Raw genomic sequence first — 14,476 nt, 5'->3', positions numbered from 1 at the left:
GGAGAATGCAGCAGTAAGCCTGTGTTTGACATTGTGGCCATTCTTTCCCTTTATAAAAGTTTTTAAAACTTTTTTTTTTTTTTTTTTTTTTTAAACAAAAGAAATAGTTCCCCTTGTCCAAAAGGTTTGGTATATGAACCTTTTGTTCTGCACTGGAGACATCAATCCTGCTAACCAGGATGGTTATAACTACATGCCTAAACCCTCACACACTCACTTCAGAAGACATCGTTCAGCTCAGTAATATAATTTGCATATAAACAGACACTGTGTTCAGAAAATTAAATCTATAAGCCAAATTAGCACTATAATATCAATCTATCGAGCAGTAGCGGGCATCCTTGATGCCTCACAGCTCCAGGGTCCACGGGTTAATCGTGTGCTTGGGTTACTGCCTGCTTCACATGTTCTCCTTGTGTCTGTGTGGGTTTCCTCCGGGTTGCCTGGTTTCCTTCCACCTCCCAAAAAACACGCCGGTAGTTTAAACAGCTATGCTGAAATGCTATATAGCTGTGAATGAGTGTATGAATGTGTGTGTGCATGGTGCACTCGCGTCCTATCCTGCTACACACTCGCTGTTCCTGGGATCAGCTCTGGATCCACCGTGACCCTGACCAGGAAAAATCACTCAGTGAAGATGAACGAGTGAACTACGGACTGAAAAACTATTTGTTGAGAGAAAAAAGTGATTTGGAGAAAGGAGTAAATTTTGTATATTTTATTACATTTTAACTGAAGAGTTTCTAAAGTGAGGAAATGTGTTTATATCAAGAGTGTGACGATACACTGATATGTACATTTACGATGGTAAGGAAATATGAAACAATACTGTTAATACGATGAAATTTGAATACAAATAAAAAGCCATACATTAATTAGAAGTAATAAACAAAATAATATTGGATGCTGCAGTGACGTTTCATGTAATTCAGTCTGAATGGCAAAACTGAAAACCAATACCTGATAAGCTGAAGACCGTGATTTCATATATAACCTAATAAACATGCTTACACAAGTCCAACATTCACTCAAACAGAAAAGACACACACACACACACACACACACACACACACACCCTTTACCACCAGTTTCTACTGACTTTACTATAGCTAATTAGTACAATTAGTAATCCTAACAATAACACTAACCTCAGTATCCAAAAAACATCTCACTGGCAATTTGTACAAAAGCATATTTTCTCCACATTTTCTTACCTATCCTCATGGAGACACTTGACAAACTACACACACACATGATAGTGATGTATGGTTGACAATGAAATATTCTCTTTAAATGAATAATACAGCTGAACATGGAATTTACACAACTTACCTCTTATGCCAATGTTTTTATTATTAGAAGACTGCTGTAAAAGCAACAATGCCTTCAAAACACTATACAAAAACTATTATAAAGAGAAGTAAACAGTAATACACTAAAGAAAGTCAGTATTTGGTGTGACAACCCTTTGATTTTTAAAAGTTTATCAGCAGTCTCATTTACAATTTGTCCAGTTTTGTACAGAAATTAGCTGATATATTTTACTGAGCATTCTGGAGAATCTGACACATCTGGCATTATGGGTTTTTTTTGTTTGTTTTGCTTTCTTTGTTTTCTGAAATGTTGTCTATGTTATATGTTACATACAAACATTTTTTCTGTAACATTGAATTTTTGAATGGACACTAAAAACTGAAAATCTACAACTAATATATATATATATATATATATATATATATATATATATATATATATATATATATATATATATATATATATATATATGCCACAGCTTCTATGCTGTGTGTTGAGCATTAATGTGATTCTGGCTTCATTGCTCATCCGCCTGTCCATGTTTATAGAAAAGAGTGTGTTATGGACAAATGTGTCAGAGACACGGGCTTAAAGAGAGTGTGTAATGATTTGCACAGCTTGTTTGCACAGCGCTAAACGGGTGGTTATTAGCTTTGATGTTGGTTACATTATCATCATAGCTCCAGGGTAAAAATTACAGAAGCAAATTTGGAAATCAAACCCAACTTTACAAAGGATTTGAACATCTTTTCAAGATACTTAGTAATATTTGCTTTTAGTCTTCTACAGCTGTACACTGTAATGATTCAGAATCCCTAGAAGAGGATTGCGTTTTTAGTTTGGTTCATCGCAAGGCCTCTGGCTTCCTCATTAGGGATCAAAATCTACATCCGGATTTCTGTAAAACTGCTTTGTGGCCATGATAAAAAGACCATATAAATAACTGAATTAATAAACTGCATTTGGGGTAAAAGGAACTAGGTGTAGATGCTTTTTTTTAATGTTATATCGCTGTTCATTCAAGTGATTACTGTTTACTTAAATGGTTTAATGTTATACTCATCCAACAACAACAAAAAAAGGTGATGGAGGATATTGTGTAGTTACTCTCAGGGTTGTTTGACATCTTATTTTGCAAAGATTAACAAAATGGAGACTGAGTATGTGTATGTGAACAAGCAACAGAGCTGTAAAATAGACAGAAAGCTAGACAGTGAGAATGAGTGTATGTGTGTGTGTATATGTGTGCGTGTATACCTCCACATAGTCTCTGGCATGGCCCCAGTCTCTCTTGGAGTCCAGATTACCCAGACTGAAGTACTCTAATTGGCCGAGGTGGATCTTTGCCACTGAACGACTAATTTTCCGTGTCACAAAGTTAGAGCCTGTGAAATACACACACACACACACACACTTAAATACTACTATTTATATAGTCTCAATTCAGTTTCAATAAACATCATATTCAACATCCTTTTCTCCCCATTTTGCGTATCTTTAACTTATTTTTTCTTTCTCTCCTTCTCCCTTTCACTCTCCTCTCTTTTCTTCCACCCCCAATGCAAAATGTCAGGATAAATCTCAGTTGTCAGGCCAAAATAAATCCCACAGTGTGTCAGTCAGTCAGTCATTTAGTCGCGCACACAAACACAGGCACACACAGGCATAAAATGAGAGTCTTGTCTAGTCAGTGGACCACCCCGGAGGCAGCATGAGCCACTCCAATGTCCTGCAAAGCTGCCAGAGAAACACACACACGCACACACACACACACACACATACGTGCTCAGATCTGTGGGAAACCTTGGGCGCTCCAAAGACCTGCTGGGCTGGGCTGCGTTTAAAAGCAGACAGAGGTTGGAGCTGTAATGTAGTCAGTAACTCCACTCCACCACAGCTGCAGGAGCGGAACATGGGGGCTCAGGCTCGGGTTACGCTCGCAGTAAACAAGTCCAATAGCATGCACGTTCAATAAGCAGCTAGTATAACCATGGAACTTCCTTTAAACGCTCCTCATTATGCATGTGTGCGTGGACATGCGTGTGCACGTGTAAACGTGTTTGTGCGAGTCATTTTTGGTGTATCTGTCTGCTATTGAGCCAGTTACATAACCCGAATTCATACACAGAAGACATGAGAAGCAAAAACATCATCTGTATTAAACACGCGACAGCATTTAAATGATCGGTTCACTCCAATTCCTGTACAGATGAACAGAAATCTATCAAATGTAGACAAATGGGAAAACTTCAGCACATCTTTTGAGTAAATGTGTGTGCGTGTGTGTGTGTGTAACTGCATATTCAAGTGTGTAAGATGCAGCTAGTGTGCTGCAGTAGCCAAATGTGAATACATCCATCCTAATAATCCATTAAATCCCATCTTATTATTCAGTTATTCATTAAAATATATCATTCAGTAACTACAGTGAAATGAATAGAACAAGTATAAGAGTGAGGAATGATGGTCTGTCTGGACTCAGAGACTTGTTAAAGGTTAATGTGATTGCTCGAAAAAACAATATTATATATGTATGTGTGTGTGTGTGTGTGTGTGTGTGTGTGTGTGTGTATATCAAAATAAAAAAAGAAATAAAAAAGAAATCAAAAACCAGTATAAACCTCTATCCAGTGAACTAGGGTAATAATCTTATACTTTATGTAATAATCACCACAATCATCTGAGAACTTTCATAAACATAATCATTCTCTGTTTCTATCCTGGAAAGTGCAAAGATGTGCTACATGGAATAAAAAACACTAATAATCGGTAACAAATCAACATCACTTTTCCAGAACAGTTAAGAATGATTATTTTTTTAATTGTTTTTGCTCCTAATAAAAATCTGTTCCTTTATATTTTTTGTCCACGTTCCTCGGTGTCATTCTGGCATGTTGTTCATTCATATAGTGCGGCTGATTCAGAGTTATCAGGTATTTTATTTGATCACATTTTTCATGATCTCCAGTCATTTTCAAAGCTTTAGAGCAATAATTGCAGTATGTTTCATTACAGTGATTTATCACAAATGATTTGTTTAATCTTTTAATCACTGAAAAAGCAATAAGTTTAGATTATAAAGAGATTTGATTATAATAATACTATTTGCACACAAGTACCGACACTGACCCACACACAGTTACAGAAACACACGATTGTCTGACTTCTTAATAAACACAGTTTGGCAGCTTAGAACACTATCATTCTTGCTAACAAACCCAGGAACAGCTCAAAAAGCACAACACACACTCACACGCACGCAGAACGCATACACTAAGAAAAACTGAACTAGCCATCTCTGACACTATATTTACGCTAGTATATGCAATAAGTCACTCATGTCACTTGTAGGTTGTATCCTGTGGGCATACAGCAAGTAAACTAATCTAAGCTAGCTAAGCAAGCTAACTACACACTTTTGCTAGAGGCACAAATGATTTTATTTGTAATGTCTATACACATTTAATAAGAGGTCATACATGACAGGATAAGATGAACCCAGTGTTACAAGTTTTTCTTCTATTTTTTGCACATCAAGTAGTAAATAGAAACTAATTTCACATAGCAACTAAAGTTATAAGTGAGGAATTGAAGAAATGTCAGACCACATACACCACAGGAGTCGAATCATTCGAGCCAGTAGTTTGGATTTATGTTACTGCGTCACACCTAATTTGCATAGAATTAAAAAAAATCTCAATTCAGATGTCGCTTGTCGTTTTGCCACATGAATCACAGTATGTTAAAGTAACTTAGAGTGTGTTAAAGCATGTGTGTACACACATACACAGGAATACATTGAGGGAAGTTTAACAGTGTCTCCCCAGAGGCACTGTGCTCCATCACAAAGGGTTCCTTCACCACGCGCCGCTCACGGCCAGGTGTTGGAGCTTGGCAGGAACGGGACGGGCGGCTCAAAGCTCAGCACTCTAAACACCACAGCGACTGCGAGGGCTGCGGCGAGCAGCGGGAGATCCGATTTCATCTCCCATGTTTGGCGATCGACGAGAGCGTGGCTATAACGGATTTGCTGTGTGTGTGTTAGCATGTGTTTGAAAGGCTACGACGGGCCGTCTCCACGCGCCGGCTCGTGTTTCCAGCTGGAGTGTAATTATGTGTGTGAGGGGAGTCGTGAAGAGGAGCAGAGACGCAGAGATCTGACCGCAGCCCGGGATCGGCCTGGCTAAAGCCTGCCTGCTCACTGGCAAAAAAAAAAAAAAAAAAAAAAAAAAAATGTGCACAGTTTCAAAAACAGGCCGTCTGCAGGTGTGTGCATGCGAGAGAGCAGAAAAAAACACAACCCGTAGAAACGGAAAGCTGTTTCGAAATCTTTGTGTCTCTCTCTGTCTGAACACAGAGTCTTATTATACTCTTTTCAGCTGCTATTAAAGTCCTGTCACACAAATATGGAGGGTGCTAACTAGCAACATTCGGTCTACTTTTCCAGCCAGAGGCTGTGTGTGTGCATGCGCGTGTGCGTGTGCGCGTGCGTGTAAGAATGTGACGAGTGACACTTCATTTTGAACACTAAAGCAGCATCTCTGTCATTCGCCTCCTTGGTTACTGTGCCAACAAGGTTAACACAAACACAGGTGTGTGAGACAGAGTGTAGAAAAACGTGTTTGGCTTTGCGCATGCTGGACAGCTGAGAACTTGAACGTATTCATACAGCTGCTGGTCCCTCAGCTGAAGAGCTCCTGCTCTTTAAAGTGTTCCTCTTTCATCAAAAGCAAGTTTTCACGAGAAAACAAAGCTGCAGTGACAATAGTTACCAGCACGATGCGTGTACGCGCACACACACACACACACAGTATCCAACTGCTCTCACTGCAAAACTGAAACAGAGAAAAACTTTGACAGCAGCTTTTACCCTTGATATAACTTTGAGCAATTCAGCTGCATAATACTGAAAATATGACTAAATGATGTGACTATACAGTTCTGAGTGTAACTCATGCATCAGTACTTCAGCACTCGCTAACTTTAGTTTTAGCTACAGTGCAGTGAGGAACCCCTTTCAGAAAACCAGCCCACTGAGCCCAATTTATAAAATATACAATATTTGATAAATACAACTAAAATATCAAACGAAATTTGAACATCATATATATATATATGATATATATATATATATATACATATATATATATATATATATATATATATATATGTATATTTATAATATACATACACGCACGCTTATGTGTGTATGTTTTATATATATATATATATATATATATATATATATATATATATATATATATATATATATATATATATATATATAAAAAACATACACACATAAGCGTGCGTGTATGTATATTATAAATAATATATATATATATATATATATATGGACAATATTTATAATATTTTTGTTAGGCTTATAATTTTAAACTGCTGTTTTTTGTTCTTATATTATGTTATTTTTGCACTGTATTTTTACATTTTATGTTTTATATCACTTGGTTTATTGCTTCATTTAAATCTATCATGCTTTCTTTTCATTTGGAAGCGTTCCAGCTGCCTGATGTATTGACTGATTTAATGCTTCTTTTATTCCTTTAGTCTTTTAGTCTTAGCAAGTTGTTTTCTATTTCTTATTTCAGTATCTTCATATTCTGTGATTTTTGTAACTATGAGGTTTACTATGTTTACTTTAAGTTTATGCGGTTTATTTAAACACACACACACACACACACACACACACACACACACAGGCTAAAACTGCATGACAGGTAGCTGATTAGATGATAATATTTTATATATTTTATGACATTTGCACACTTAGTGTGTAACATTGAATTTGTTAGTAAGAACACTGCTCTCGTGTTATATCATTACCTGTTTTTTTCCTAGTGTATACTTTGTAAATGTAAAATAAACAAGAGCATAACCTTTTTTTTTTTTTTTGTAAAAATAAGTGGTTTTACTGTCGATACTGTGCTGTGTTGTTTCTAATTCTCACCCTAGTAATACTGTCATATATATATCATTAAATATATTAAAATATCTGTCTTTGAATATCACTTTTTCATGTCGGCTTATTAAGCCACATGTGTGTACACACACACACACACACAGAAGCTGAGGTTTTTGTTCTTTTTCTCTTCACTACACTTCATGGTGGATTTGTGTGTGTTGTTCTTGGTAAATGCCACCTCGAGCCTGGTCCAGAGGGGATGAGTGTTTTCATTACTGGCAGCAGAAGTGTGTTTAACATGAAGGGGTTAAAATACAGAACAGAGATTCAAACAGACTTAACTCTCTGATCTGCTGCTGGAATGAATGTCTGCCTCGTGGTGGACAGGAAATTAACCCAGATCCGTCCCCTCCCTCCGGCCTACTCATACACTTTCCTTCCCTCTCTCTCTCTCTCTGTATTTATGTACATATCTGCCCCTTCTCTCTCTCTCTCTCTCTGCCTGTCTTTCTATCCATCTCTCTGGGCTTTTGTCCACTGCTTGCATCTTTAAAATTCAGGGAAACAACCCTAGAATATATTTGTCATCTAAAATGCTAAAATTAGAGCATAACATCACAGTCCTTCCAGCACCCCACCTTTTTTCAGTTTTTGTGAAAGTGTGTGTAAGTGTGTGTGAGTTTGTGTGCGTGTGGTGGGAGGTGCTGCTCTTCACAGCAAACTGTACATCGCCATTCATCACACACCCTCTTAGAGCAATTACACTGCCCGTGTGTGTCTTGTGATCTCACCTCTTCTAGGGCTCTCATGATTGAAGAGAATTCCATTCACAGCAAACAGATTATACGCCTCCCTGAAGTTCACTACTATCCAGTACGCATACAGCTTAGCAGCACCTGAGACACACACACACACACACACACACACACACACACACACACACACACACACACACACACACACACACACACACACACACACACACACACAGAGATAAAGTTAATTAGAAAGTACGGACAGTCAAATCTGTGTAAAACTAGCACCTATAAATTTCCTTTAATTATTAGCAAAGTAGCTTCATAGCAAACTTCAGAAACCAGACATGACTGGCTGTCTGACTAGCTGCGCAAAATTAATTTTTGCTTCACATTGGCTTAAAAATGCTATTTATATAAAACAAAAAGATTAATTTAAGACTTGTGTAGAGGCAGACGTTTTAAAGGTGCAGTCTATAAAGTGTTTCCTGTAATAATCATACAATTTCAAAGACAAAAACTGTGAGCTGCAACAAGGCATGCAATGCATCTGGCTAGTTTCTCCAGTTTGCTGTTTATATTTTTCTGACCCAGAAATGATCTCCTTCCTCAGGCGAATCACATCAGCCTAGCTCGGTCTCTTTTTTTACTTTAAAAGGCAAGTTATGAGGGTGCATTTTCAACTAAAGGGGTCGATTTGGAGGAAGGAGGAAGCTTGTCAATCATTGCAATTGTGATTTCTCCTGAAGATGGCAGAAGACAGTAAGAATGAGCGTGTGTGTGTGTGTACCATAAGGTGAGCGAGGGTAGAACGGCGTGGTCTCTGTCTGTGGGATCTCCTGCACTTTGCCGTACAGCTCGCTGGTGGAGGCCTGATAGAAACGCACTTTATCCGTCAAACCGCACGTCTTTATCGCGTCCAACAAACGCAACGTCCCCACGCCGTCGACGTCTGCAGTGTACTCTGCCAGGTCAAAGGAAATCTGACAAAAACACACACAACAATCTCATTAATTACAAAGGAATACTCCTGATCTTTACCTGTAATGTATGTGTGATTATCACAGCCACGATTCCCTGAGAAAAAAGCTGAAAACCTGGTTGCTCCAAACTCACTTATAATGGAAATCTAAGAGTAGTTAAAATTCAAAAACACACCTTTTACACTCGTTTTAGGATGAGACAGACATACAGTGTACCAAAGCTGCTCTTATATACCATAGTTATTAGCCTTGTTTCCTGAGTAGACAGGAAGCCCAAGAGGCTCTTATGGAATAAAAGCAGTCCAGGAGGAAAAATTATCCAGGGTGGGAGTCCAGTTCAATAACCTGTCAAGAGACCAAAATTTCCTACTGGTGCCCCTGACCAATTATACCTCTGTCTGAAGAACTTATAAACCTGCTTTTTTTCTTTTTTCTTTTTTTTTTTAATAAAGAGTATGGGAATAGGTGTGCTGTTATTGAAAAATGATCCACAACAGTGTGGTGTTGTGAAGTGGATGTAAAATTTTTAGATTATTTTCTAATAACAGCACCACACGAAGTGTTTTATTCTTCTAATACCACATTGACTTGCCAGTAAATACAATTTTTTTTTAATTAATGAACAACACATCATACTTTTTATCCATTTATAGTTATGTCCACAAGACGAGTTAGTTCCTGTTATCACTTACATTATAGAAGCTATAAACAATTGTCTCCTCACCAGCTTCATTTTTTTTTAATAAGACAAAAGTTAATAAGAATGCAGCTTTTCATATTAATGAGAAAGAGGAAAGTTGCCAAGTCCACTGTCCTGAAGACTGTTACAATGTGCTAAAGCTGGAGACTCCTTCCATAAATGTTAGATGTTAACATTCCATAGATGTTAAATAAACATCTCCTTACACAAAGCTTCTCCATATCAACAATTATATGGTTTTCTTTGTTTGTTTCTTTGTTAAATAATAACGAATTTTAAAAAAAAAAATATGTTTATTATTAGGCTTTGATGATGTGGAGTGGCGGATTTATGACTTCAAGAGTGTTTTGGTTTAAAAACATTTCTGACTGACCAGCAACTGAATTGAGATTCAATATGTTTTTTCAGGGAAACAGGTTGAAATTCTTGTCTGTGGTAACTGCACGTACTCTGTAGGTTTAAAAATGCTGGCTTATTCCTTGAAGGCACATCTCAGTGTTAATGTTTCTGTCCATTGAAGTAACCGTTGTGACGCAGAAGTTTGTAACACTGTGTATGTGGTGGGAAAGGAGCTGTTATTGCAAACTCTACACTCCCATAGCCAGCTCACAGAGACTCGTCCCCACACGTGATGGGGAACCCAAAATCCGCTGCCAGTGATGACTAGAATGATGACTAAGTGAGAGAAAACTGACATGAGCTAATACCGGCTAAAAATGGCTCGTCTTCTCAACATCAACACACTCCTTTCATACACACGCCTCCACTTGGCGTTCCATCGAGACAAAAAAACGCGGCTGTAGTGGGAGGATGATCAGAATCGGAGCACAAGAGCGTGCATCTACCAAAGCACCAAGAGAAAGCCGCAACCCTGACAGCTGATTAGTGCAAGATGGAAACTACAGGCAAATATTTTGGTGTGTTTGTAGAAGACTGATGGCCTTTTTTGAGACGTGTGTGGGCGAGTGTCAGAGCTGAAATGCCGAGACGATCGAAAACAGAGAACGAACCAGAAAAAGAAAAAGGGCGAGTATGAAGAAACGGGGCAGCCACAGAAAGCTGACATCATCTCGCTGTCTCTGGTTCGACTTGTTTACAGACTCGCTCAGCTGTGTTGCCTGGCGATCAGTAGCCTGAGTGGTCATCGCAGCTATGAGCTGTGGTGACTGTGGGAAAATTAGGACGAGACGGTCTGGAGAACCGGCGCTGAATTCTGTACTGAACAATGTTGACATTAGCATTGACATTAGCTGCGCTCATGCATAGACAGCTACCATTAATATCAGTTAGACTGATGGAGCAGAAACAAGTTATTGGAAAAATAGAGAAGATATATACTGCTTCAGAGTCTGACTTTTTATTTTATTTTATTTTTTTTACTCAGAGGATTCATTTCTACCAAAAATCCAGATATCAGCAAGAAAATCTGACCTGTGTTTCACAACACCCCAGAGAGTGTGAGGCAATCGGAGCAAAGCTTGGTTTCTTGTTAGATGCAAATTATATTCTCCGAGTGAGGCAGAGCAAACGAAGTGCATTATTCAAATTTGATGACTCAAACACCAGATACGGTTGCATGGTAAAAAGCTTTTAAAAATCCACAGCTTTTACTCCCAATGTGCTACATATTCATTCGAACAGAGATTTAATATTAAATCGCATCAAAGGCTAAGGTGTACATAATTTCTCCACTTTCCTCAAAGACAAAAAGACGTTCTACTGTCCAAAGTGTAGTGTAAATCCTCACACACAGACTTGGTTATGTCATTTCTGACACATTGTTCTCTATTAAGCTAAACCTAAGGATGCCACAGAGCTGAAAACATCAGGAGTGGTCATGTTAAAGCAGAGTCCGTTTCGTCCTCAGCATATGTGTTGGGGTCACTGCAGCCGAGCTTCAGGCTCCGGTAGGAGGCGCAGCCCAAAATTTGGAGGTGGGAATGACAAAAAGTTACAATAAGAATTTTTAAATGGACTAATTTGGCTAATGTTGAACCTGTTTGTGAGTAAAGTATGTTACTATTAAAGCGATTAGACGAAGGTGAGTGTGGGATTTAAGCAGGAGTAAACTGAAGGCTATAGGATTTCTCTAAGCACTAGCTACGTCAGCTTTGTACCTCTAATTAAAAACTAAAATGGCGTATCTTCCACAAATTGGAAATTTTTCCAAACTTTTGCTAAGCTGTTACTCGTCTCACACTGTTGTGTATTGTACTTTATGTTGTTTTGCGTACTGTTCTGTGTTCCTGGAGAAACGACATTTCGTTCCAATGTATACAAGCTAAATAAAGAATGACAATAAAAACCCACTTGACTTGACTTATTCTTGTGCATTGCCTTCACCTGCTCCCTGGCTTCAATATTCAACCACAACGAGCCAAGACTGTTGCAGGGGTTCACAGGACTGTGTTTGTTGTTGGAAATGATTAGGGGCTTATTAGGAAAGTAGACAAATATACAGCAAAACCACTTGCTGAGTATGCAAATATTCAATTAGAGCTGTCAGAGTTGAGGGAAAGGACTTGCGCCCCATGGCTCTCTCTCTCTCTGTCTCTCTCTCTCTCACTCACACACACACACACACACACACACACACACACACACACACACACACACACACACACACACACACTTTACTCCCTCTTCTTCATCTGCTTCACTCTATCAATACTCCTCCTCCACTCTTCAAGCCTTCCACATGTCAGCACGGAAATTCATCAGCCAATTAAATTCATGCTTCATTTGATACTAACGTCTCTTTTTTCTTTTTTTTACTCGCTATTCCTTTCCCTCTGACTGGCCAGACACCTCACCTCATCATTCACTGCCTCTCTCCAGTATAAACATACAAACGCGGCAACAAGCCCAATCATTATGGGCTGCAGTAAGAGCCTGACGCTGCTCTGAGCTGTACTCATCACGCTAGTTCAAGTGTGTTTATGCGTAAAGTCAGATTAGCCTAAAAATAAACCATTAGACCAGGATTTTTTTTTATGACTCATACTTAATGGGAACTGGTTAAAGGAGTAGTCCACCATTTTCCAACCTTCTCTACCGCATCTGTAGTGCGTGTGCAATTTCCACAGACAGTAATTTGTACACATTTCCCTAAACTGAGAAAAGAATAAAAATGTGTTAAATTTAACTGAGAGTGGAAGTTAAGACACTTAAAGAAAAGAAAAAAAAAAAAAAAAAAAAAAGGCATGTACGTCAAAGTTCCTCTGCCAAATCTAAATAAAAGTTGCCCTTTTTGGGTTGGGATAACTTTTTCAGAGGGAAGAGTGTATGATTATAAATAGAGAAGGCACCAGTCTGATACCCAGATTGGACACCTGATCATGGAACAAATGACAAAGTTTGGAATTGGATTTAGAAATGAAATATATTTTTGGAGCTGAAAATGTTTACATATAACAAACCTTGACTTGGGTCTTTTTTTTTTTTTTTGGTTTGATTTTATTATATTTACAATATAAGAGGACTCTTTTTGTGCAGAAGAGTTTAACTGTGAAGTGCTACAAAACATTTTAAAGCTTAGTAGTTTTTAAAGAAAACAATATCAGATGGGTATTGATAGCTGATATTCAAGCTTTCAGTATTGGGATATAAAAAAATTGGTATCTTTCCATCTCTAGTTATACTTTATCCACTTATTCAACAGAAGTCAAAGTGAACATAAAAAAGTGCCTCAAAATGTGGGATAAAATCAATGGGAATCTTCTACATAAAAACTACACAAGGACAATCTAAAATAAGAACTTTATTGCTAATGTGCTACAGTTTTGTAGTTTTGAACTTGAGTTATACAACATGTTAATGTTTCCTGACAGAATTCAACAGCTGCCCCTTGACTCCCATTATAAGTGAGTAAACAAGTGTTCATTCTTTTTTTTTTCAGTACAGAGAAATGTGTCAGATTTTGTGTATAATTTTCATACACACTACAGCTGCTGTAGCTAGAGAGTATGTTGAGCAATTCTGGAGTATCTCTTTAAAGAATTTGTGCACACTCCAATTCTCTCAATATTGATCACTGTGTGAGATGTATAGGTCCTCCCGCTCTTTGTCTCTGTCTCACACACACACACATGTGCGTGCGTGCGTGCGTGCGTGCGTGTGTGTGTGTGTGTGTATGTGCACTCTTGCTGCAGGTTAACTTAGTGCTGACAGCAGTTAACAGCTTCCACATGTGAGCAAACCCCCCCCCCCCCTTTAACCAGCTTACCTCTCACTCTGACATATACACACACAGGGCATGTTGTGTCATCTCAGTTGACAGGTGCTGTCAGTTAGAAGTTTGAAAGAATGAGAGGAGCTATTGTGTGGTTAACTGTGTGTCAGAGCAGTTATGTGCACACCAAACAGCGATAGCACACTGACAGGCTAAGCGGCGTTCGTGCTGAAATCCCCCACAGCATCACGGCGCAGGAATTCGACTATGCCGCCGTTGCTGTGCCCCAAATACAACTATCTATTATGCGGAGAGGTACACACACTCCTGTGCAATCCGGTGGGTCCAGTCCATTTTCCAGTGTGACAACTTAATAATAGAGCTCAGATGAGAACAAATCTTATATATAGCTTTGCTATTTATATAGCTGGATTGTGGAAGTGTTTGCAATTTATTCATGTAATACGATTAAGAGGATTCTGTTTCAAACCTTGATCTCTTTATCTCGACTTCTATGACATTCAGCACCTCACTTCTATGCCTAAAATCCTTATTCATACACACAAAGTATGAACAAAAAGTACTAATAGGGATGTACAGTTCCTCTAAAAAGTACAAATTTTCATTCAT

The 14,476-nt window shown here is 38.3% G+C and overlaps 1 protein-coding gene across 3 annotated transcripts in view; it reads right to left on the bottom strand.

Annotated features, from left to right (window-relative positions):
* gmds (GDP-mannose 4,6-dehydratase) overlaps positions 1-14,476 on the bottom strand; it is an 80,192-nt gene that overhangs the window by 39,801 nt on the left and 25,915 nt on the right. For all 3 annotated transcript variants that reach the window (XM_026944678.3, XM_026944679.3, XM_026944680.3), the window contains 3 exons: positions 8,783-8,975; positions 8,029-8,133; positions 2,572-2,699 (listed from right to left, as the gene is read on the bottom strand). In XM_026944678.3, the coding sequence (XP_026800479.1) occupies positions 2,572-2,699; positions 8,029-8,133; positions 8,783-8,975 (426 nt within the window). The remainder of the gene's footprint in view (positions 1-2,571; positions 2,700-8,028; positions 8,134-8,782; positions 8,976-14,476) is intronic.

The sequence above is a fragment of the Pangasianodon hypophthalmus genome, chromosome 19, assembly GCF_027358585.1.
Source record: "Pangasianodon hypophthalmus isolate fPanHyp1 chromosome 19, fPanHyp1.pri, whole genome shotgun sequence".
NCBI classification, from domain to species: Eukaryota; Metazoa; Chordata; class Actinopteri; order Siluriformes; family Pangasiidae; genus Pangasianodon; species Pangasianodon hypophthalmus.
The sequence above is the reverse complement of the archived record's forward strand: the minus strand, read 5'-3'. Positions and strand labels throughout refer to the sequence as shown.